The 25,624-nt window shown below is 43.8% G+C and overlaps 1 protein-coding gene across 1 annotated transcript; it reads right to left on the bottom strand.

The window, feature by feature from the left end:
* Positions 1–24,036: 24,036 nt before the first annotated feature.
* Positions 24,037–25,125, bottom strand: PtA15_7A381 (uncharacterized protein; the record flags this gene model as incomplete). The annotated part of the gene is made up of 3 exons (XM_053170982.1): positions 24,037–24,126; positions 24,210–24,376; positions 25,032–25,125. The coding sequence occupies 3 exons, from the start codon at positions 25,123–25,125 to the stop codon at positions 24,037–24,039; spliced, it is 351 nt and encodes a 116-aa protein (XP_053022209.1).
* Positions 25,126–25,624: the final 499 nt, after the last annotated feature.

Genomic DNA, 25,624 nt, shown 5'->3' with positions numbered 1-25,624 from the left:
GATCAAGACCCAAAATTCACATCGGAGTTTTGGCAAAGTCTCTTTCAGCTGCTAGGATCCAAGCTTTCCTTTTCCACTGCGTATCATCCTCAGACCAACGGCCTAGCCGAGAGGATCAAACTTTAGAGGACATTATTAGGTGATATTGCGCATTTGGGCTCCAGTTTATGGATGCCAAAGGTTATACACATGGTTGGGTTTTGTTGCTACCGCCACTTGAATATGCGTATAACTCAAGCATACAAGCAACAACTGGAAAAACTCCTTTTGAGCTAGAGAGAGGTTGGATACCTCACATGCCTAGGGACTTGCTTCTTAGCAAAGCAGTTACCCTTCATCCGTCAGCAGAAAGATTTCAGGAAATGATGTTACAAGCGGAGAAACACACAAGTAGGTGTCTAACTGAGGTGGTGCAGTACAATAAGGACCCTTGGGATAAGACCCACAGGGAGCATGACATCCAAGTGGGTTACAGAGTCTTGGTATCCACAGTTTACTTCCAGAATCTTGGTGGGAACAGGAAGCTCAAAGACGTGTTTGTAGGTCCCTTCTTTGTGAAAGCGCTGCAAGGCTGGAATGCGGTGGAGGTGGTTTTGACAGAGGGTTATGATCTCAAACACCCTACTTTCCCGGTAAGCCTTCTTAAGAAGTATGTGGTGCCAGGTGATCATAGAGAGCAGCCCCCACCAGTGGTTCTGGACCTCAAGGAGGACCTGCTTGAAGGTCTAGTAGCATCTAACATCCTGGACGAGAAACTGACCAGAGTGAAAGGGCAAGATTGCCGCCTTTACTTGACACGCTTTAAGAATAGAACTCTTGACTTCAACAGGTGGCTAAGGAAGGACCAAATTCAGCATGCAGATACTCTGTTGCGTAAGTTCAGAGCGTCAAAGAGGAGTAACACGACAACTCCTATCAGAGCCGTCCTTTTTGAGGGGGGCAAGTGTCAGGCAGCTGCTAGTCTAAACAGCGCAGCTAGAGACAGAGAGTCTCTAGGATATGTCACTAATAAGTGACGCACCTCCCGCGCGCGTGAAGCAATACTGCACAGATGCAGTAAAGGATCTACAGATTGACATAAGTATAAGTAGAGGAATTCTCTGAAGCGGAGAGTTCCTCAGATTCAGATTTACCAAGCCCGCTACTTTGTAGTTTTTGACATCACTCTAATACTGCAATTGGGGCCTTTGAATCAATCTCTTTTCTTCTTATCTTTCCAACTTTCAAACTCTCCAACTTGACCTTGCCAATAACGGGTAAGCTCAAGTCTCCTCTTCCCTTATTTCCTCACCCATCCTCCTAAGGAGCGCCTCTAGCCTCCGGTTGACAGAAGTCAACAGCCCCTCCTCCGGAGGCGTGGTTATATCCTCCCGCAGAGGCAGTCGAGTAGAGCTTCAACCCCTGAGTCGTGATTGCTATATTCTCTTGTTTTATTCAGAGCTGCATCACTAAAGAGACGCACCCTGACAGAGTGTGCTTTGGCACACTCCTACAACAGAGTGTGTTTTGGCACACTCATAAAACGGAGTGTGCTTTGGCACACTCATACAACAGAGTATGCTTTGGCACACTCTTAATGATGGAGTGTGCTTTGGCACAGTGCTTTGGCACAGTGCTTTGGCACAGTGCTTTGGCACAGTGCTTTGGCACACTCTTAATGATGGAGTGTGCTTTGGCACACTCCTAATAACGGAGTGTGCTCAAACCCCATCCACCATCTGAAACTCCCTGTCATATTCTGTATATAAATCTACTTCCATGCCCTTCATTCCAATCCAAATGTGTCATGATGCACCCCTCCAGGTGGCTGCTAATTCACCCATGCTTGAAGATTTGGCAGGACAACTTAACTTCATTCAAAATACTGCTTTGTGGGCTTGTGAGTACATAACTGTAGCTTCCAACACAGTAACCCAACATATTAACTCCACAATCAAATCCCTTAGTCCAATTCACCAACGCCACCGACTCCAATCAACTGGGAAGAGGTTGAATAAACCTCTTGGCCAGTATAATCAGGATCCTGGCAGCTGAAGGTATTCTTTATTCCTTTGTCTTACATATTCCCCCGTCCTCTTTGACTGACTGACTTGTCAATAGACCCTGCCCTCCTGATCCCTGCTCCGGTGCTTGAAGGCTTAGGAGCTAGAGTGATGGATCAAGTTCAACTCAAAGGCCCCCCGCGCAAATCAACCAGCAGCTTCAAAAACTGAATGCTGCAGTGGGAATGCTTGCCCAAACTCTCAAACAAGTTTCTCTCAACCATGAAGAGGTTCAAAAATTGAACCGTTGATTTGACCAACTTGAGAATTGTGTCTGTGGATTACTCCAGTCTCTCCCGCCATCTGACGAGCTATTGGCCGATTACAAAGCAGAGTTCAAAGCTGGAGGTCAAGGAGTGGACTAGCAACTTCAAGGCTACATGACTTTTGGATACTACAGCTTATTTTACCATCATTCCTTTTCATGAATTCATCACCTCAACACAACCTCACACTCCTTAATCTGTCTGCCACACTTAAATTCAATTTCACATGCCCAACACTGTGAAAAAAACTCGAGGAAACACCGTCAGTTGACATGCGCAATCCAGGGCAAGACTTCCAGGACATCCACTTTCATTCCGTGATTGATCACAGGGCAGCTCAGCTAGCTCAGTATTTGCATGCACCAAGCTCCTGAGCCATACTGGTGCTCATTGGTTGTCAACAAGGGGATGTATTTCCATAAACATAATACAAGCCCTTTTTGACTAGAACTTGGGGGGAATTCCACCAGGTCAACCAGAATATGCGCCCATGTCAACTAGTAGTAATCCCTCCTGTCCTAGGCGGGGTTGACAAGGCTAGATGAAAGGGTACTCATGTTGACCAGCCCATGTCAACCTATCAGTCAACCGGGAGGATGCCTCCCGGAGGACTGATATATGTATCAGTTGTCTGGGAGGCATCCCTCCTGGTTGACTGTTGTATGAACCTGTTGTTTGGGAGGGATCCCTCCCGGTCAACTATTGTATGAACCTGTCGTCTGGGAGGGATCCCTCCCGTTTGACTGATAAATGTATCAGTTGTCCGGGAGGCATCCCTTCCAGTCAAGAGGTTCATAGAATAGTTGACCAGGAGTGTCAGCCTTAGAGTCAACTCAGCTGACCTAAAGTCTGCCTTTTTCTACTTTTTACATATGAATTACTTCATATCTTTTTCATCTTAAGAGATAACTTTATTTAGACTTCATATTCTGTTTCCTCATGCAATTTTAACCCTTGTTACAACTTACCAATTCTTTGTCACTATGCTCCTTCCCTGAGTTATTGAGTTGTGGCGCACTTGCGCAGTTGTGACGTGTCAGCGCTACCAAGCGCGCCAAACCACATGTACATATGTAAATTACATAAGCAAACTGTGAAAATTTTTGTAGTCAGGATCCCCCTTGCCTGAGGCGGATCTACAGACTTCAGCACACCAGAACCACACCCCAGATAACCCCAGGATCACCACCAAAGAGTTTACAACACTCCCAGTATACCTACCATCACAGGCGCCTATGATATTGACAGTAAGTAGCCTCTTTCACTGAACCTTGTTTATCTCAGAGGTACAACTCTGTGTCTTGCTTGATCTGCTCTTTTCTGCTGGCCTTTGCCTTCTTTTCATCACAGGGCTGTCCCTCCATATCTGCTGGCCTTTGCCTCATTCTTGATCATAGGGCTGTCCCTTCTTATCTGCTGGCCTTTGCCTCAAATCTAGGTTACAGGGCTGTCCCTCAGGTTTCCCTTTAAGAACCTTGACTATCCAGAAGGAAGCTAAAAAATTGTGGCTGGATTAAACTTATCTAATCCAGAGACCCTGTACATTTCTTTAGTGAGAGGAGGCTGTAGCACTTTCTAGAACAGCTTAGCAGAACTCTTCTGAAGAGTAGCATTGCCAGTGGACGTGCATTCCCACTAGAATAACCTAGTATATCTCCTTATCCTGATCCTGTCTTGTTTCTCTTTTCTCTTTCTCTATCTCTCTCATAGTTGTATTTTCTTTATCCAAAGAAATCCAACTATTTCCCCCTTTCATTCTTGTGTCCTGTAGTCACTATAGAGACTCAGGCTCACAGGGAGGGATCCCTCCCGGACAACTGATACATACAATAGTTGACCGGGAGGGATCCCTCCCGGTCGACTATCATATGAACCTGTCAACCGGGAGGGATTCCTCCAGGTCGACTGACACATTTATCAGTCCCCCGAGAGGGATAACTCCTGGACAACTGCTCCATACAACAGTCATCCAGAAGAGATCCCTCCCGGTCAATGGTTCTATGTATCATTTGTCGGGAAGGGATCCCTCCCGGTCAACTATTGTGTGAACCTCTCAACCAGGAGGGATGCCTCCCGGACAACTGATACATTTATCAGTCCTACGGGGGGATCTCTCCCGGTCAACTATTGTATGTATCAGCTGTCCGGGAGGGATCCCTCCCGGTCGGCTATTGTATGAACCTCTTGACCGGGAGGGATGCCCCCCCGCCCCCCCCCCCTATATCAGTCGTCCGGGAGGGATCCCTCCTGGATAACTGATACATAAAATAGTCGACTGGGAGGGATCCCTCCCAGACAACTGCTCCATACAACAGTTGTCCGGAAGGGATCCCTCCTGGACCACTGTTCTATGTATCACTCGACTGGGAGGGATGCCTCCCCAAGAACTGATATGTGTATCAGTTGTCCGGGAGGCATCCCCCCTGGTCAAGAGGTTCACACAATAGTCGTCCGAGATGGCACTACCAAGATGGATGAATTTGTGATGTTGCATATTGATCAATATAGCGTAGATTGGTCAATTTATATTGATCTTTTTTTTCATTCCTCTTGATACCTTTGTCTGTGTTCCATTTCTCCTTAATACTCTTCTATAATCTCTCTCCTTCCCCCTGTGTTAGCTTCAACATTCATAAATTTCTACATACACCATTCAATTCTTCATGAAGAAAAAACATTGAAAGTTTTAGGATTAATCCAGGGTGGCTGACGGGTCTCAAAGTTTATTTCTTTTTTTTTTTACTTCAACAATTGATGTTATCAGAAGTCTCCAAATCTACTTTTTTTCAAAAAAGGAAAAACATTGACCCCTGACCTCTCTCATGATACCATCCTGCAAACATTGTTAATTTGGTTGGTTGAACTTCCTGAATATATTTCACATCATACTTGAAGTGCTACATGCATAGAAGGGCTTTTTGGAATTAGTTTACCATGATTTAGCATGTTTTTGTCAGGTTCTTTTTTTTATCTACTTTTGTTGTCAACCAAAGATTAATGAGGAATATTTCCACATAGAATTTTTATTGGACAATTCTTCTGCATATAAGACCCAGAAATATTGTTTTTGGGGTCACATCCGTTATGCAGCAGCTACAGTCTGATCAGTTCCCAAATATCACTACTTTTTTGGTTTCTTGGTGTCTCTGCCACTATATCTCATCCCAGCGTGGGAATCCTTCTGCCATATGGTTACCAAAACGTTTAGAGACCCCAATGATTTATTGTGTACCTTTAATGACCACAAAAACCCCAAATGTAGCAGCTACAGTCTGATCAGTTCCCAGATATCACTACTTTGGTAGTTTCTTGGTGTTTTTGCCACTCTATCTCATCCCAGCGTGGGAATCCTTCTGCCATATGGTTACCAAAATGTCTTCTGCCATATGGTTATCAAAATGTTCAAAATCCCCCAAAGTCTCATTAAGTACCTTTAATGACCACAAAACCCCCAAATGTAGCAGCTACAGTGCGATCAGTTCCCAAATATCACTACTTTGATAGTTTCTTGGTGTTTCTGCCATTATATCTCATCCCAGCGCGGGAATCCTTCTGCCATATGGTTACCAAAATGTTCAAAATCCCCCAAAGTCTCATTGAGTACCTTTAATGACCATGAAACCCCCAAATGTAGCAGCTACAGTGCGATCAGTTCCCAAATATCACTACTTTGATAGTTTCTTGGTTTTTCTGCCACTATATCTCATCCCAGTGTGGGAATCCTTTGCCATATGGTTACAAAAATGTTTACAAGCCCCCAAATATTCATTATGTCCCTTTAAGGACCACAAAACCCCCAAATGTAGCAGCTACAGTGTGATCAGTTCCCAAATATCACTTCTTTGGTAGTTTCTTGCACCACGGATGTTTGCTCAGCACTTGCATGCAAGTGCCTTCACCCCTCTCTTTAGGAACCCTTTAAGAATCCTTTAAGGAATTGGCTCCAAGTTATGGGTAATTTTGTATTGAATTTATGCTCAAGTGTGGCTGAATTGATGCTGAATCTTTCTGAATTCATGTTGGACATGGTTTCATATCAACCTGATATCCACCCCAACTGGCCTATTTGAGTTATTTTATCTTTTCCAGAACCTGTGTTCAACTGCATTGGAAAGCAATGGCAACTCTTTGTCAAAAACAGGGCTGTTTTCAATATAATTATGCATTTCATCTAATGATGTTTTTCTCATTGTTTCCACACTGCTCAATTTGTGCTGCAATCTATTCAAATCAGAATCTATTTAGAAACAAATTAATGGTGTTATGAAAGTGCCTAAACTCAACCATATTCTTGCTGGTTTTTCCCCTTTAAATACAAAGAGTTCTTGACATAAGAATAATGAACCATGCATGTGGCAAACCACTTAATCATCATCACTGAGGCTCTGGTGCAACACTACAGAATATAAATCAATTGAAAAACATGTGATTTTCTTGTGAAAAGTTCTGGTAGTGCATCACAAATTGTACTTGCCAGATTTTCACTTGTATTATGTCAAGAACTGATACCGCTTTTTCAATGGCTAGGATACAGAAATAACATAGTCTTGTAATATGCACTGCAACTCAGAATTAAATTCCCCAATCACCAATCAGAAATTAGAAAAAGTAGGTTACCATATACAGGCAGCATCAATGCGTGTTCTGGTACTGAGTATCTTGAGGTCCCTCCAAATGATTCACATCATTCACTAACAGATGTACACATATGCTGAAGCAAAACTGATCAGCAGTAACATGAGTAACTTCACTGATCAAACAGTCACAACAGTTGGAGCTTAATCTTTCATAGCATGCTATGATGGATATTTGGATTATTTCTCAAGTGTGTCTTCATCGTAAGCAAGAACACATCAGAACACACCCATTTGGCTATTTCATAATTAAGAGCACAATCAAAATTCTGATGATAAATGTTTGGAGTGTATAATTACATTTCACTTTGCAGGATGGTTCAGGATAAGACATAATGTGCATTCAGAAACCACATGTTGGGTATCATAAAAAATTTAAAGCATATTGCTGATGGGAGTATCACATAATAAATTCAGAATTAGTCCAGTGAACAGCTTCTCCATGAGCAGTGCTCTTTGATCCACTAAATTAATAAGAATATAGTTATAGCTGCGCAGTATGTGTATTGAGCTAAGGATGAGGATTTATTTAGTGATATGGAACTCCAGATTTTTTTCAAAGGAAAAATAGCCTCATAGTATATTTTATCAGATATTAAACACAAAAGAATGCAAAACAGGCTGAGAAAAAAAAAAGTGCAGCACACAAGGAGTTGAGCAAGAGAAGCATATGGAAAAAAGGAGATAAAAACAACAATAAGTAGTTTATTTTCAAGATTTTTTTGAATTCTGTTTGGCAATGTGATTTTGAGCATATTCTACCTGTTGCTTCTGCCCAGCTACCTTTGTTTGGCCTTCAATGTAAGCCACCACTGCATTCAACATCTTTTCAGACATCTGGCAGGAGAAACCAATCCTGGTATACTTCTCAGAAGGAGAGCAACCATTCAAAGTCTGGTGTGTATCAGTGCCTGACCTGAAGAAACACATAGTGACACCAACCACCTTATTCAGTTCAATGTAAACCTGAAAGTCACGGAAAGTGAACTGTCCACCAATCATGTTGAAACCGTTGTCAGCCAAAATTGGATCAACCGGATTTGAAGTTTTGGGGTTGAAGATTGGAATCCAGCAAACTAGAGTCCAGGTGTTGGCGTTGGTGTCTTGGTGTGGACCATTGAAGAAATTGTGCATCGTGAAAGTGAAGAACAAGGCAAAGTCAAACATGTTGTAAGGGGTCGGGTACTCCATATGAGCCATGGAAGGCAGGTTGCCCATGATAAGTGTTTCACAATACTCCTTGAATGCACGCGGAGCAAGTTCTTGAAGATGTGTAGCAATCCACTCGTTTGCCTCCTGATACGCAGCGGCCTTGTCTTGATCATTGTATAAACATTTCTTGATCATTGCCGCAAGTCGACCAACCAAACAATATTGTCCAAATCCTTCCTTTTTCGAGCTCTTCCGCCATCCACAGGCCCACATCCAACCACCCATAAGAGGCCCGTTATTTTTCACCGGAGAAACGTAGTCGGTTTGATCCAGGAAAAAGCATACTAGCTTTTCCAAGCCTTGAAGCTCGTCAGGCAACATCTTGGGGAAGGGAATTGTTTGGAACTTGCAGAAACCAGGGCCACCGCGTGGAGCAATGACACAGGTACCAAACGAGAGGCCACGGTATGATGCTTTCAACGTAGCCTGGGAGGTGAGAAGTTTGCTTGGGTTTGGATTGTGTTGACCTGTTGGTGGCACAAAGTAGGAGAACACCGCTTTTGAGCCTGAGGCGGCTGTGATTGCTTGCTTGGTGTTTTCGGGGTCTTGAGGATTTTCATTGTCCTCAGTTGGCAGGACAAACGAGAGCTCTGCTTTGGCTTGGTATCTGGCCCATCGGGCAGACACTTTATTTGGACGAACACGCTTCCTAATTCTAATCAAAAGATACGGTGTGGAACTACTCAAAGGGGAGAATAGAGCTTGGAAGGGAAATGGATAGCAACACTAGTACTAATGTAAGCTATGCAAGGGTGCTGATGAGGCTGCCTTCCTGACTAATGCTGAGGGGATGAGATTAACACTAAGAAAAAGAAGAAAAGGTGTGGCTGATTTCTGCTTGATCTTAGGAGCTAGTACTATGAGCTTAACTACTGACTACTGAGGGTAAGAGAGTTGGAGTAATGGTTGAAAGGGGGGGGGAAAGCAATGGGCAATGGTTCAATGGCAATGGGTTGATGAGAATGGGCACTTCTAATTTCTGTATCTAAAATTATATATAAATTCTGCATGAGGTACAAGTGAGGGGGGAAAGACAGTTCTTATATGAAGGAAGGATGAGCACAGACAATGAGGAGTTCTGGCTATGAGAATAAAGATTGTACAAATGAGGAAAAGTGATGTGAACATAGTAACAATATGTAATGATGAGCAATGCTGAAAGGGGAATGCTGGTTATGGGAATAAAAGAATGTACTAATGGGGAAGAGTTATGAGAACTTAGTAACTACTTGTAATGATGAGCACTACTGAAAGAGGTAAGCACAGATCCAATGATGTAAGGTGTACAATAGGCATAGTACATAATAAGAAATGTATGTAAAGAGTTTAGTATGTGAGAATAAATATGTAAAAGGAATTTACTGTAATGATTCAAGTAGGTTACTAATGAAATGAATATTGTGACTGATGAAGAATGTAGGTTTTCTGTAAGTCTTATATCCTTTATAACTACTGAACCATTGAAGATAAGGGGGTACTATGTATGAGTGACTATAGGTAAAATTTGGCGTAGAATCTGAATATGCAATAATAATGAGGTATTTGTGAAGGGTTATGGGGAAATGGGCAATGTAATGATGAATATATGTAAAGAAAAGCAATAAAATACTACTTATGGTTTGGAATGGAGCACCACATCCTCCCCCAACTTATTGTCTGTCCCCAGGCAATGCACCAAAGAGAAGAGTGATCCAGAAAGAGTTGAAGAATGTTGAGTCCAAGAGTCCAAAGTCCAAAGTCCAGTGTTCTTCCTCCAAAAGGTGAAATCCAAAGTCCTGAGTAGCAGTCCAAATCCAGAGTCCAGTATCCAAAGCCAATAGAATCCAAGTGTAAGCCAAGTCCAGTATATCTGAGTCCAAGGTATCCAAGTCCAATCCAAAGTCCAATAGTCCTATGTATCCAGAGTATCCATAGTCCAGTATCCAATCCAAAGAGTCCAGTATCCAAAAGAAGGTCAAATTATCAATGAGGGTTGAATGTATAAGAAGATCTAACTCTGCTGAAGGCAATATCCTTGAGACAGACACATATTAGACTAATTTCCACTCTGAAGAATACAATAATTTTCCTGCCTAACTGAGGCCAATGGAAGAATGCAATGATTGATGATGAATGATGGGGTTGATAATTGTAGTTTCTGAAGGTTGTGGATGATTTGGGGTTGAATGGCTGAATTTCTGAGTATCTGAGTATATAATGTAGAGTTCTGTGAAGAGAATTTGAAGTCCAGGGAAGTTGATAAGCTGTCCAGAGAATATTACTGATTCAATTGGGTGGTTTCTGAGCTGCAATGTGTTGGAAGAAATTGATTATAATGGTGAATGAATGAGTGATTGGATTGATGGTTGAATAATTCCTAGAATACAGGGTGAAGATGATGAAGAAATTCCAATATTGAGGTGGTTGGATGTCCAGTAATTGCTATGGGATGGTAAGGAATCATGATTCATTATTGGTTTTTTTTTTCATGGAGGAGTGAATGAGTTCGGGGTTCCATGAATGATTGAGATTTAGAATGAATGGATCCTCCCTCCAGGAATCCCCCCAAATTCATGATGGCAGGGAATGATTGATTCTTCATGTTCAGTGCTGGCCACCTTGGAGTTCACCATTTCATCGAAAAAAAAGCTTTGATTTTTGTCCAGATGGGGAATGGAACCTAGGTCCATACGCATGTGCTGTCGAAAGAGGGGTCCTGTTGTCTGAGCGGGGGCTCCATGCGGGAGGCGCGCGTGCGGAACGTCGGAAAAAAAGAAGGAAAAGGTCAACCTGTATCTTCCGAACGGCTTGATGAAAATCTTCGAGACCGAGTTCATTTGAAAGAGCCAATTCTGCGGATTAAAATGGTATATACTGGCTATTTTTAAGAGTTGAGTATCAATTGTGTAGGGCTGGTTAAAGATCCAAGCAAAAATCCGCGGGCGCGCGTAGTAAGAATGCTGTGCAGTTTAAGAGACCATCTTCCTTTGCATATAACTCCCAAACCCGTCGATGAAATTCTCTAATTACGGTCTTATTTGAAAGGCAGGGTTGAGAAGATGAAACTAGAATAGATTAATATTGAGATTCCTTTTAAAGATCAAACCTGAAACCGGGAATGTTAATTTTGTGGCCGGCCGAATGGTTGTTGGAGCCGTTCAAAGCATCATTATAATTTTCCGCGGTTTTCATCATATAAGAGTTGAAAGAAGATGAATACATAATGAAATAACTTTAAGGTAGCGCCAAGGAGCTATCCAATTAGACTCCTGACGCTGGCCAATCGATTGAAAAAGGTTGCAGGCGGAAAGAATGACGTGAAAGCGTTCCACGAATTAATTAAACTGGGTCAAACACCAAAGTCAATATTAAAGAAATGAAAGAATAACCGCGCCAACCAATTCTGAAAGGTGAATGCGTCCATAGTGACGTCATGAAGTGAGGAAGGAATAAATTCTATAAGGCCTAGGTCATTGGTCAACGGAAAAGTTCCCGTTATCGCCGTTTGTTATCCGTAATGTTTTCCTCCAGCCCAGCGCCACTTCCACGCCCTTGTCACCAAAAGAGAACCTTGATAACTCATTAGATTATTTGTCAAACACATCCATAACTTCATCTCAACTTGACGAAGAGGCCGCTATTAGGCCTTCCTACGAAATCCCATTCTCCATTTGCAGAGCGCACTCGTTCGTCGACAACGTTCACGCGTACAACGCCGGTATGAGAGACTCTTTTAAGCCCAAAGAAGTCGATGCCTTGCGCCACTATATCCAACAAGGACTCCTCGCCTTCGCTCGTGAGGACCTCGACGACCCGGTTGCCGCACGAAACGCACGCCTTAAATTGTATAGCCGGTTCCACGACGCTTTTACACATGTATGTCGAGTGGATTCTGTATGTATATGAATAAGAATTTGAAAAAAAAGAAGATTGATTATAATACTGATATTTTTTCCTGTTTCTATAGATGGATACCCATTCAATCATAGATGCCATGATAGCGGAAACTGAAGAAAGGAATGCCCTGGAGTTGTTAAGGGTGAGGGACCAAGTGGAAGAGGAGGAAGATGGTTGGAGGGTAGAAGCAGAAATGGAGAGGATAAGAGCTGAGGGTAAGTTCTATTTTTTTTTTTTTTTTTATTCTACTAAGGTTATGCTTAAATTTTCTTTATTTGTCTTTTGATTTTTATTTTTTTTTAGATAAGGAGAAGGGAAAAGAGAAGGAGAAGGAGGAAAGTGAAATGGAAGAAGGTGATGTAGTGATAAGAGAAGAAGAGGTGAGCTTTTTGATTTTTATATTTAGTTATTTTATTTGAGAGTGTTAGAAACTGATTTTTATTGATTTATTTCTGATTTGTTTATAGATTTGATTTTTATTTTGTTTTTATGTTATTTGTGTAAGAGGATGAGAAAGAGAAAAGAGAAGAGAAATGAATTGATTATTCCTTATTTATTGTTTTTACCTAGAGTGGTATTCCTTGACATGAGTTGCAGCAAACCTTCTGGCCAATTCTGTGCCATCTAATTCTTCCAAGATGTAAGATCCTCCTGGATTTTGAGCCTTGATTCTGTAAGGGCCATTCCATTTATTTTCAAAGAGCTTGCCAAACTGAGAGTCCAAAGATTTGTTATACACTACTACTAATTGACCTTTCTTTAGTGGCTGCCTTGATGTTTTCTTCTTGTTCCAATAGTCCACAGAGTTCTTCCTGGGATCCATGAGCTGCTGGTGTGCTTGCTGCAAGATGGTATCCCTGTTTTCAAGCTGCTGAGTCCTAGCCAATAAAAGATCCTGAGTTGATTCTACCTTTGACCAATCCACTCCAAAGAAGGTTTCCAATTCTAGGTCAATGGGTAAGATGGGGGGCTGTCCAAGAACTAGTTCATAAGGTGAGTATCCAGTTGATCTTTTGGTGGAAATTCTGTCTGCAAATAAAACCAAAGGTAAATAATTCCTCCATTTCTTGCCTTCCTTTCCGCAGAGCTTGACCAAGGTATCCTTAATTGCCTAATGTCCTCTTTCTACCATACCATTTGCTTCAGGATAATAAGGAGTGGTGACTTTGATTTTGATTCCAGATTCCAGAAGGGATTTTTGAAATTGCTGTCCAAACTCAGAGCCTCCATCCACTGTGACTGACCAAGGGGCTCCATATCTGTAGATCCAGTTTTCCAAGAACCACTGAGAGATTTTCTTTGCCTGAATCTTTTCTAGTCCAACTGCCTCTACCCATCCAGAAAGGTCATCTCTTGCAATTACCAGGTACTTCCATTTGCCAGCTTTGATGTGAACTGTATCCAAACTGACTCTTCCAAAGATGGTTGCTGCTCCTGTAGGTTTCTTGGGTTCCATTGGCAATTTTGAACTCCTCTTCTGGCAAGTTTCACAAGACTGGACCCACTTGGTAACACCTCTCTTGAGACCTGGCCACCAAAATCTGAGTTTAATCCTTCTGTAGGTTTCAGCAATACCTCTGTGGCCTAAGGATTCATGAAGGGAATTGAGGATGGATTTCTGAGCTGAAGGAGAGGTGACTACTATCTGAGAGAATGGTTTGTTGATCCTGTGCAAGACTCCATTGGAAAGGAAGAAGTTGGCTGATTTATGAAAAATTTGCTTGAATTCCAGGCTGCTGCATCCTGGAGGTTTGTTCATGGTTGAAAGGTATTCCTGGAGGTGCTTCCAAATTCCTTGCTGCAAGTTACTTACCCCCTCCCCCAACTTAGCTGATGTCCCCAGAAGCAGGCCAAAAGAAGAATGTTTAGTTCCAAATCCAGGGTGAGGTTTGATCCAGGTTTCATCTTCATCAAAGCTAGGACAATCATCTTCATCAGAATCAGGGGGTCTTCTTGAAAGTCCATCAGGTAAGGTGAAAGTTTTTCCAGGAGTGTGAACAAGGTCATAGGAGAATAACTGAATAAATCCAATCCATCTGTTCATAGGGGCATTGGGAAGTGAAGGGTTGTTGATCATTCCAATAAGGCACTGGGCATCCACTCTGAGTTGAAAATGTTGGCCCCACAGTTTGGTTTGAAGTTTCTTGAGGATCTTGGCAACACCACAGAGTTCTAATTTGGATTGTGAGTACTTTGATTCCCTGGGTGAAAAGACTACTGACTCATATAACACAGGCCTATCCAATCCATCAGAATCCTGTTGAGTAAGAACAGCACCTGCAGCAATAACACTGGAGTCCACTGAGAGTTTGATTAAGCCAGCATCAGGTCCATAGTCCAATTTCTTTAGGGTGATATCAGTTCCAACAATCCTTTTAAGGTCCTCAAAGGCATCCTGGCAATCTTCAGTCCAATCCCAAGAGGAGTCCTTCCTGGTGAGTCTTCTGAGTGGAGCAGTGAGGGTTGAGTAATTTTTAATGAACATTCTAACATATACACAGATACCTAGGAATCCTCTGACATCTGAAGGAGTGGTGGGAGTTGGCCAGGTTTCAATTTTGTTGAGCTTCTTGATGGATATCCTTCTGCCTTCCTTACAAACCACATGGCCAACCAGATCCAGAGCAGGTACACAGCAAGCAAATTTCTTCCCAGAGATGGTGAGTCCAGCTTCTTCAATCCTGAAAAGAATCCTTTCCAGAGTAATGGCATATTCATAGATAAATCTTCTAATCTCGGGGTTTTCCTTTAGAGTTTCTTCATTGTAGTCAGAGGTTGGTCCTTTTATACCTCCATCATCCACAAAGATTCCCATATGTTGAGGTAGTTCATCCTGGAGTATCCACATCATTTGGGCCTGGTAAACTGCAACTGAATTGGTGGCTCCTTGGGGTAATCTGGTAAGTTGAAATCTTCCAAGGGGTGTTTCAAAGGTGGTCAAAGGTCTGGATTCTGGAGCTAATTCTCTTTCATCATATCCTCCCATAATATCACCTAGTCCATAGCAAGCCCTTCCAGTAAATGATTCAATGAGTTCCTCTGTCTTTGGTGGTAGTCCAGCGTCCTTAATGGTGACTTTGTTGAGTTTCTGAAGGTCATGTACAATTCTGAGCTTACCATCCTGCTTCTTTACACAAAATATAGGGCTGGAATAACTGGAAAAGGATTGTTCATAGAGGCTAGTGCTGAGTCTTTCCCTTACCAATTCTATAACCTGGTCCTTGATGGGTGCAGGAATTGGAATTGGTTTCTGTTGCCAAGGTTCATGGGGAATGACTGGAATAATATAAGGCTGTCCATAGGTGTGTTTAAGAAGGCCTCTTTCTGTTTCCACAAAAGCCAAAGCACCTTGTCTAATCACAATTACCCATACCAGCAGGAGATATTCTTGAGGAGAGAGCCATCCAGGAGGTCCAAAGTTGATGAGGTCCAGCCTTTCTTGAGTAATCTTAGAGGTAGGAGTGAATGGTGGAGGAAATGGGTTCAAAGGAGTGAGGTAAGGATCTCTGGAGAGTGGTGGCCTTGATAATGGGGGATTGAGAGATAATGGCATTGGTTGGTTTACTGGTTTTATTTTTTTTAGAGTTGATTTATATTTTGCTGAATGAGTGTCTACAGTTTTTTGCTTTTGGTTGTTTTCCAGGGTTGCAGTTGTAAGGGAAGGGAACTGAAAACCTGGTCTCAATCTAAAAAAATTAACAGTCCAGAATTGGAAGGTATGCTGGTTTCCCACTTCTGATTACTGGGGAGTATAATTGGAACCAAAAAAGTCTGACCAGCTGAATCCATGATTGAAAGTGCTTCTCCTCTGGCTCCATTGTAGTTGATGTTAGCTGAGACATCCATCAAGAAAGGCTTTCCAATAATCATCTGAACTGGTCCTTTGGCTACCCAGAAATGAACTTTCCTGACTACTTTCCCAATGGTTACCTCCACATCTTCAGCAATTCCAGGTATATCAGTAAGGTGACCTCCAATTCCTTTGAGCTTCATAGATTTAGCAGTGAGTACTAATACAAGTTTATGTGCAAGAGTTTCAGGAATAATTTTGACCATAGAGCCAGTATCCAAGAGTGCTTGATGTTCCTCTCCTCCAATAGTGATGGTGATGTATCCAAGGGGGCAGGAGTAGTGAGTAGTGGGTTGCTCCTGTGCTGGTTCTTCTCCATCCTCCATGTCTGTGAAGTTTGCTGATTTGACACCATCCAATGGGACCCTTCTGTTGGTTATCTTCTTCCTAATACAGTCAGTAACTCCTGGTGATATAGCAAAGATTTCTCCAAAGGCCAACTCCATCTTTCCTGCAGTCAACATCCTACTAGCCACTTCCTCTTCAATTCCTGGGTACTCCTTGGCCAAAGTCTTTTCCAAATAGGTTTTCTTAACTGGTTTGTCCTTAGGTGCAGTGGTTGAATCCTTGTCCTTATCCTGGAATCTGACCTGAGGGGAGCCTTTTGAAGTAGGGGATTTGGAAGCACTAGGAGTGGGGGGCTGTGTCATGTGAAGTAAGTCCTCTTTATCCATGTCCATTAGGTCCTGTTTCTCCTTCCTGATCCTTTTGTCTGCCTTGGCTGATTCCTCTTCATCCTGATCCTTAGAGTTGTTTCTAGTCCTCTTTCCAAGGTCTGCTTCATAACTATGGGTTTGATAATAGACTGGGTCCTCCTCTAGTTGGCCAAAAGAAGATGTGAGCTTAGTTTTAGAGTACTCTTCCACTGGGGTTCTGATTGGTCTGCTTGGAATCCAGGGAATAACTGATTTGTCTGGAAGTCTGTAATCTCTTCCATCCTTGATAACAGCACCACTAGACATGTCCTGGGCAAGTTGAGAGCAGCTGTTGGTTCCATGGGTCTCCTGATGACAATAATAGCATTTGAATGGCCAGGTCCTAGCTGGTTTGTCCATGTGGGGAGGTAGTCCTTTGCCAGCAGTGAGAGATGCAAGTTGTTTGGTAAGGAGTTCCACTTGTTTGTCCAGGGAAGTAGAAGCAGTAGGGGCAGCTCCCTGAGTAGCAGGTGTGGGTTTGGAGGTCCTAGGTGAGTTGTCCAAAGTGAATTTCTCTTCTGCCCTCCATTCAGTCCTTCTGTTGACCACTGATCTTGAGTAAACTTCCTGGTGAATGTAGGTAAGAAGAGTTTCAGTGTCTGGCAAGATATCACCTCCATCCTTTGAGGCTAGCATTTGATTGTCCTTCATCAAGCTCCTAGTAACCCTTTGATCCAGATCCTTGTGAAGAGTTTCCAAAAGAAGGTGTCTAAATTCCTCCAGGCTGGTACTGTACCCCATTCTTACCAAGTAGTGAGTGATGGTTTCAAACTTGTTTCTGAATGTGTTGAAGGTTTCCAAGGTGCTGATTCCTCCATCCTGAGCTGATTTGTAGACTAGTTTCCTGAGATCCTCCCTGGTATATCTGACCAATGGCTGAGAGGTTCCAAATCTGGTGAGTAACTGTTTCTTCAGGGTTTCCCAATCCAAGTTTTCATGGCCTGACATGTCTTCCACTTCATCCTTAAGGTCCAACCCTTTGATAAAAGCAATGATTTGTCCAGCCAGTTCCTTAGAGTTAGCACCATCATCTCTTCCAGCACTTTCATACCTTCTAATGAATTTCTCCACAGGCATGTTGGTTCCATCAAAGAAGAGCTCCTTGTCCATGGGTTTGATCTTTACTCCTCTGCTGACAGGATCCTGATACCTAGGCATAGCTGGTTCCTTATTTAAAAAGTGAGTGTTGGACCTGGTGGAGTGTGTTGAGTCGTCCCTTTGGCTCTGGAACCTGGGAAAGCGGGGTGGAGGTGCCTCTAAATCTTCTGAATCTTCTGAAGGCTGATTGGTATCTCTATATCCTGTGTATCTAGGAATACCAGAAGTCTGAGGTCCAAATGGAGGTCTGTAAGAACTGGAGTTGACTTGTGGAGTAGAAGAAACCTGAGGATCTGGAGCATTGGAAGAAGCCTGTGGACCTGGACCAGTAGAAGAAGGTTGGTAACTTGGACCAGTAGGAGGAACCTGAGTCTGACCGGCATTGGAAGTGGTGGAGTCCTGAACTGCAGCATTACTGGATGGATCCACTGGAGGGTAAAGACTGGGAGCAACATTGGTGTTGGGAGATCCTTGGGCAGACATGATTGAAGCAGGTAAGTTGAATCTAAACCTGAAGAGTGTTGAAGGTTGATAATGGAGATGCTGATAGTGTTATTGTTGGTTGAAGTTGATTCTAAAAGCAGGAGGTTGATTTTTAAAGAAAGGAGTATGAGGATGTGTAGGTAAAAGTAGTATGTAGCTGATGGTAAGAGTGTTACTAGAGCTGAAGATATCTGAAGTATAGAAAGGCCACTGTTGGAACACCACTTGTGGAACTACTCAAAGGGGAGAATAGAGCTTGGAAGGGAAATGGATAGCAACACTAGTACTAATGTAAGCTATGCAAGGGTGCTGATGAGGCTGCCTTCCTGACTAATGCTGAGGGGATGAGAGTAACACTAAGAAAAAGAGGAAAAGGTGTGGCTGATTTCTGCTTGATCTTAGGAGCTAGTACTATGAGCTTAAATACTGACTACTGAGGGTAAGAGAGTTGGAGTAATGGTTGAAAGGGGGGGGGAAAGCAATGGGCAATGGTTCAATGGCAATGGGTTGATGAGAATGGGCACTTCTAATTTCTGTATCTAAAATTATATATAAATTCTGCATGAGGTACAAGTGAGGGGGGAAAGACAGTTCTTATATGAAGGAAGGATGAGCACAGACAATGAGGAGTTCTGGCTATGAGAATAAAGATTGTACAAATGAGGAAAAGTGATGTGAACATAGTAACAGTATGTAATGATGAGCAATGCTGAAAGGGGAATGCTGGTTATGGGAATAAAAGAATGTACTAATGGGGAAGAGTGATGAGAACTTAGTAACTACTTGTAATGATGAGCACTACTGAAAGAGGTAAGCACAGATCCAATGATGTAAGGTGTACAATAGGCATAGTACATAATAAGAAATGTATGTAAAGAGTTTAGTATGTGAGAATAAATATGTAAAAGGAATTTACTGTAATGATTCAAGTAGGTTACTAATGAAATGAATATTGTAACTGATGAAGAATGTAGGTTGTCTGTAAGTCTTATATCCTTTATAACTACTGAACCATTGAAGATAAGGGGGTACTATGTATGAGTGACTATAGGTAAAATTTGGCGTAGAATCTGAATATGCAATAATAATGAGGTATTTGTGAAGGGTTATGGGGAAATGGGCAATGTAATGATGAATATATGTAAAGAAAAGCAATAAAATACTACTTATGGTTTGGAATGGAGCACCACAACGGGCTAGTCTCAGGTGTCGTTTGGCAAGGGAGAAGGATGAGATGAGATGATGTGTGGAGTGTTGTGGAGTTGTAGATGAGTGCGGGTGCAAATTATGCTTTCCCCCAGCACTGCTACAACTAAAAGAAAGGGGAATGGATGATAGAATCAAAGAGGGGAGGGATGGCCGGGTGCAAAGTATGCTTGCCCCCTGGACCAATGGAATCCAATGACGAGAGAAGGGGGTGGACAATAGGATTGGAAAAATACAAAAGAATGATGCAGAAGGAGCATACTTGCAACCAGTATTGGCAAACCCATTGTTGCTTGCTGTGTCAGCTGATCGTTTGGCAATTCGATCTCGTGGGTGATGTGTACTGCATCCGGATGGAATGGGGTCTAACAAATGATCGTTTAGACGCAGCAGTGTCTGGTTGGTGTTGATTTGCTTGGGTAGGATGATTGCCACTGGTGGAGCTTGACTCCTAGAAGAGCAGTTTGGAAAAGAAACAAGGTAGGTAGAAGCGGGTTATGAGTACATAGCATGATTTTTAGAAATTGTGTGAAAGGCTTACCGGGGTGGCAGTTGCATTTGCAATGGCGGGATTGATTGATCAATGGCTCGTGGCAAGGGATGTGCTCAACCATTTTGAATGTGGTAGAAGAGAGCAGCCGGCCCGGGATCAGCAGGACAGTTCGCGCGGATAGAGGCTTGCGCAGCAGTGAAGTGGGGTGGAGCAACCACACCCATCAAGGGAATAAACAATGGCCAGCTGGAGTGATTGGGAGGAGAGGGAGATTAGTTCCTGATCACTCCAGCTGGAGCGGAGTAAATGGACATGTGACCAATCGTCTGGCTGTTGGACGGTGGGATTGGTGGGAAGCCGGTGGGTCGGAGAGGAAGGGGGTGAACAGTGCGATGCCCTACCAAGCTTTGATGAGGGAGAGACGGTTGAGGAGCGGGTACACGAGTGAGAGCCTCTCGAAAGGTGTTAAGGTCTGTTCTGTGGAGAGGAAGATGGGGTCTGGGTTCTGGGGTTCTGGATCCAAGATGGTAGATTGCAGGATGAGGAAGAGGCTTGGATCTCCAGCCTCTCGAACCTTGAGCATGGTCCGTGACATGTACGTGTAGTCTACGTACATGTGAGTCTGCGCTGCGGAGCCCGCACTACGGCTCATAACATTATCCCCCCTTTAATTCCCAAGCCGCCCCCTTTTCTGGTTGGTCAATGAGAAAAAAAAAATCCTCCTCTTTTGGCTCTGCATTCTGTCCCCGGCCAGCATTAAAAAACCCAGTGGGAAAAAGCTTGCCCTCTCACTTTCTTCTCCGCGTCCTCCAATGCCTGGCTGCCGCCTCTGGAAATTTTGAGTTAAACTCCGCCAATAGGTCTCCGCTGTTCTTCAAGTTCGCCTCCGGCTCCCAAGAATTTTCCGCTGGTCCAAATCCGCGCCAGCTGACAAGGTATTGAGTCATCTGCCCTCTCTGCCGGCTTTCCAGTATCCGGTCAACCTCCCACTCATCTCTGCCTTTGACTGTTACTGGCTCCGGGGTCCGCCGCTGTCGGTGGGCGATCTCGTCGGGCTTGTTTTTGCGGAGTACTGACATGTGGAAAACTGGGTGGACTCCCTGCATGGAAAGCGGAAGGGTCAGTTTGTAAGCGGAGGTTGAAATTCTGCTAGTTATTGGGAATGGTCCAAGCCAGCGGTGTTCCAATTTGGGGCTGGGGCGTTTTGTCGAGATATTGCGCCCATCTAGCCAAACCTCGTCCCCACTGTTCCATTCCGGTGTTTCCCGCACTCTGTGGTCAAACTGGCTTTTCCTGGCCTCCTGCGCCGCTTCTAGACAGTGCTTCAGTTTGTCCTGTACCTCCGCAAGCTGGCGGAGTCGCTCCGCCACCGCCTGTGTGGTGGTCAAACTGGTGCAGGGCCTCAAGATCAAGATTTCAAGATTTTAGATCACTCATCAGAAAATCCTCAAGCAAAGAATTATCCAGCCTCTCAAGACCCTTCAGCCTCAAGATCCTCAAGATTCATCCTCAAGATGATCCCCTCCCTCACTTTCTCACTTCCTCAAGATTCTAAATCCCTCCCAGATTCTTTCTTTTCCTTTCTTGGTCCTAACACATGAGTCATGTGGGTTTTATTTTGTTTCTTTTGTCTTGTTTTGTTTTCTTTTTGGATTCTTTATCATTTGATTGTGTTTTTCTTTTCTTCTTTATTCTCATTGGTGTTGCTTTATCTTTGATTGTTGTGGTGTTTTCTTCTCTTTCTTCTTTTTTTCCTCTTTTGCTGTTTGATGTTTGTAGTTAGGGCTGTGATGACATGTCCTGTGACATGTCACTCCCCAGAGTCCAAGTTCGAGTTCGAACTTGGAGGATGGGACGGCATGGGACTTGCTCTGATCCAAGAGAATTCCATCACTTTTCTGATCCGCTGGCAGCATCTCCAGCACTATCCCTGATCCTTATCCCCCTTATCATCATCACCTGATTCTCCTCAAAACCAACCACCGCCGACGGTATTCCATCCCCCCCGTCTCTCAAAAATCCACACCCAACGCTATCACTCTTTTCAATCCTCATATCATTTCTCGGACCACCCACGAGGGCAGCTCAACAGCACCCATCCCCTCAACGCTCTGCCTACCGCCTGGCACGGTAGGAGTTCCACACCGGTACACACTGTCCCGCCGACGGAATTCCGCTGTACAATGGGTTGAAACCAAATGGTGAAACCCCTGTTGACGTGTGATTGTTGTTGTTGTAAGCAAATTCTGCCTTTGCCAGGAGCGGAGCCCAATTTTCCTGTCGATAGCTCACAAAATGGCGGAGATATTGCTCCACCGCTTTGTTTGCGATTTCCGACTGTCTGTCTGTCCTTGGATGGTACGCCGTAGATGGTTGGAGGCGGATGCCAAGTCTGTTGTCCAATTCCCGGGTGATTTGGGATACAAAAATGCTCCCTCGGTTGGAAACAATTGTCTTCGGAGTGCCGTGGAGTTTCCAAAAGTGCTCCGCCATCAGGACCGCTAACTGCTCCGCATTCATGGACTTCCTGCAGGGGATAAAGTGTGCCATCTTTGTCAGACGGTCAACAACAGTCAGTATGCTGTTGTGGGAGCGGGATTCAGGTAGGTCTATGATGAGGTCATAGCTGATGTCCGTCCACGGCCCCGCCAGAATTGGCAGCGGCTCCAGTGTCCCAAATGGCTGTTGCGTCAAGGCTTTAACTCTTTGACAAGAATCACATCCATCCACGTGTTGGTTGACGAACTTCTTCTGGCCGTTCCACACAAAACTGTGTCGGACCAGGGCAAGGGTGCGGGATTGGCCTGGGTGGCCCGCCGCTTTGGTGTCGTGTCGGCTCTTCAGGATCTCGGTCTGCAGTGCTGGGTCCGCCGGTACCACTATCCGCCCTTTGTCGTACAAGATGCCATCAGTCTCCGTGTATCTGTTCCGGTTACCTGTGGGGGTTTTCAAGGATTCTATCCATCCGGTCAGTTGGGCATTGAGTGGGGTCAATTCTCTGATTCTTGCAATGATCTCCGCATCAGCCATTGCCAGTTCATTTTCCGCTCCGTGCTCCGCGTCTATCCCCAGTACGTCTACCTCAAACCAGTGCTCCGCCTCCGCCAAGTCAATTGATTTGTCCTCAAACCAGGATTCAAACTCCAATATCTCCGCAAAAGTCTGCTCCGTGATGTTATTGGGCTTCAGCAGCTGTCCAAAGGTCAGTTTTTCACCAGGGGCGGGGGCTAGGTCCGGTTTGGAACTACTCAATGGGGAGAATAGAGCTTGGAAGGGAAATGGATAGCAACACTAGTACTAATGTAAGCTATGCAAGGGTGCTGATGAGGCTGCCTTCCTGACTAATGCTGAGGGGATGAGAGTAACACTAAGAAAAAGAAGAAAAGGTGTGGCTGATTTCTACTTGATCTTAGGAGCTAGTACTATGAGCTGACTACTGCCTACTGAAGGTGAGAGGGTTGAAGCAATGGTTGAAGGGGGAAAGCAATTGGAAATTATTCAATGGCAATGGGTTGATGAGAATGGGCACTATAATTTCTGTATCTAAAATTCTCTATAAATTCTGCATAAGGTACAAGTGATGAGGGAAAGACAGTTCTTATGGTAAGGAGGGATGAGCACAGACAGTGGAGGCATTCTGGCTATGGGAATAAAGGAATGTACAAATGGGGAAGAGTGATGTGAAAATAGTAACAAATTGTAATGATGAGCACTACTGAAAGAGGTAAGCACAGATCCAATGATGTAATGTGTACAATAGGTATAGTACAGTGCCCGGAAGAAAGTTTTCATTAAATTCCTTTTGACAAGAACACATACAAACCATGCCTGTTAATTTCTGATTTATTAGGAGGATGGACAGAAAGGTTCCAAAAGAATGAATATAAGTAATGTTTTTGGAAAAAATAAGTGCATGCTAGCTGAAAATATTTTTTTCATTAAATGATAATTTTGGAAAATCTTTAATACTATTCCAAAAAAATTGTGAATAAGCAGAATCAATAGACTGACATGTGACGTGAATGATAATAAATGAAATAAATGAATCCCAAAATCCATCCTAAATTTTAGTTGGCAGTGAAAACACCTCAGACACTGTTTTTTTGTTACCTGCAGTGCAAATTTGCAATTTTTGAGGTACTTTCCCTGCTTCTGAATTGGTGGTGGGCTGTGGTGGCACATCAGAAGGAGTTTGTGGTGGTTGATTTCCGTGTGGGAGAGAGCTCGTGGAGGCAGATGGGACGCCAGGTGTTTGAGATGGTGGATGTGGACTAGGGAGGAGAGAGGTAGGGATTGAGGTTGGTGGCTCCTGTTTGGGTGGTACTGGCTCAGAAAGTGGATTGGGAGGTGGAACTGAGGAAGGATCCAGAAGTTGGTCAGCTGGCGTGTTGGTTTGACCTTGATCGCCGGCTGGAATTTCAGAATGTTGGTGCTGTTTGTCCGAGAAATGCTGAATGTCCTTGAGTGTTGATTCAGCAGGTTGACCGCTAGACACATCGGGAGCTGGCTGGGGAGGAGGTGCTGTTTGGTCAGAACCTATGGGGCCGGTGATTGTTGGTGAAGAATTGGGCTTTGGGTTCAACAAGTTGAATGGTTTGACTGAGTTACCCTTGCGGGCTTTTGGTTTCTTCCGGGTAGGCTGCTTGGAAGCGGTTGAGGTTGTGGGCGGGTGAATTTTTGTGGAGCTTTGGTGGATCTTAATTTCTTCATCTTCCGGGATTTCACCAGTCTCTTCCCAAGCTGCAATGGAATGTGTGTGAAACGTAAGCTGTGATGTGATGATGGTCAAGGAGAGAGTTGAGGAGAAATACCCACTTCCCTTGGTGCTAGTCAAAGCCTTCTCAAGTGTGTTCACTATCTCCTTGGTGGTCTTCGGCAGTTTGAGACAGCGTAATATAAGTGTGGCTTGCTCGGCTTCATTCAGGTTTTGGTTGAATTCTTCAGATTTGATTTGTTGAATTTCCATATTGAGGATGGGCTCGCTGGGGTTGAGTGGGGCAGCCAATGTTGGATTGTTGGAGTTCCTTGAGAATTCTTGAAACAAGGGGGCAGGAAGGATGGGAGCAGGGGGTGCTGCACAGCTGGGGAAGTTCATATCTAGTACTGCTTGGGCTTTATAAGAAGGGAGGGGAATTAGATTTTATGTATGTGTAAAACATACATAGCTGGTACTTACTTGGGGGAGGAGTTCCGTGGTTGCTGGGAGTCACCGTGTCTTGCAATTTGGGTGTATTATCAGGGCTTGGATTTTTGGGTGATGGCAAAGTCATTTTGGAAAGCTTGAGAGTTGGAAGGTGTGTGATGGGAAGGAAGGGAGTAGTCTTTTGTGGATAAGAGGAAAGTGGACGTGTTGGATTTTGGATGGGAGGGAGGAATGAAGCGCAAATAGGCAAGGGGGGAGTCTATTTATATTAATTCTCCCCAGTGTGGTACGCCTCAGATACTGCTGAGTGCAAATTTTTGTCCCTTTGTGCACCCACAATCTACCCCTTTCACCGCATCTTCCCTAGATATGTTTGGTCTCACAGAGCTTATTATGTCACATAGTGGATGATCCTTTGTAAGAAGTGGTGGGTGCTGTCATCATTATGTCCTTCTAGATGAATCTTGTATATATTTGAATTCAAGCTCACCCCACTCAAAGGCCGGCCTCCCGCTTAGTCTTGTGGATCAAGCAAGAACTTAACCAGTAAATCACTGCCCACATCAGCTATTCAAACTGAATGGGTTGAGGCAGGCACTCCTCTAGCTGCCACTTAGCTAGTATGG

This window comes from Puccinia triticina, chromosome 7A, assembly GCF_026914185.1.
Source record: "Puccinia triticina chromosome 7A, complete sequence".
Lineage (NCBI taxonomy): Eukaryota > Fungi > Basidiomycota > Pucciniomycetes > Pucciniales > Pucciniaceae > Puccinia > Puccinia triticina.
This window is presented reverse-complemented; position numbering and strand designations above follow the sequence as displayed.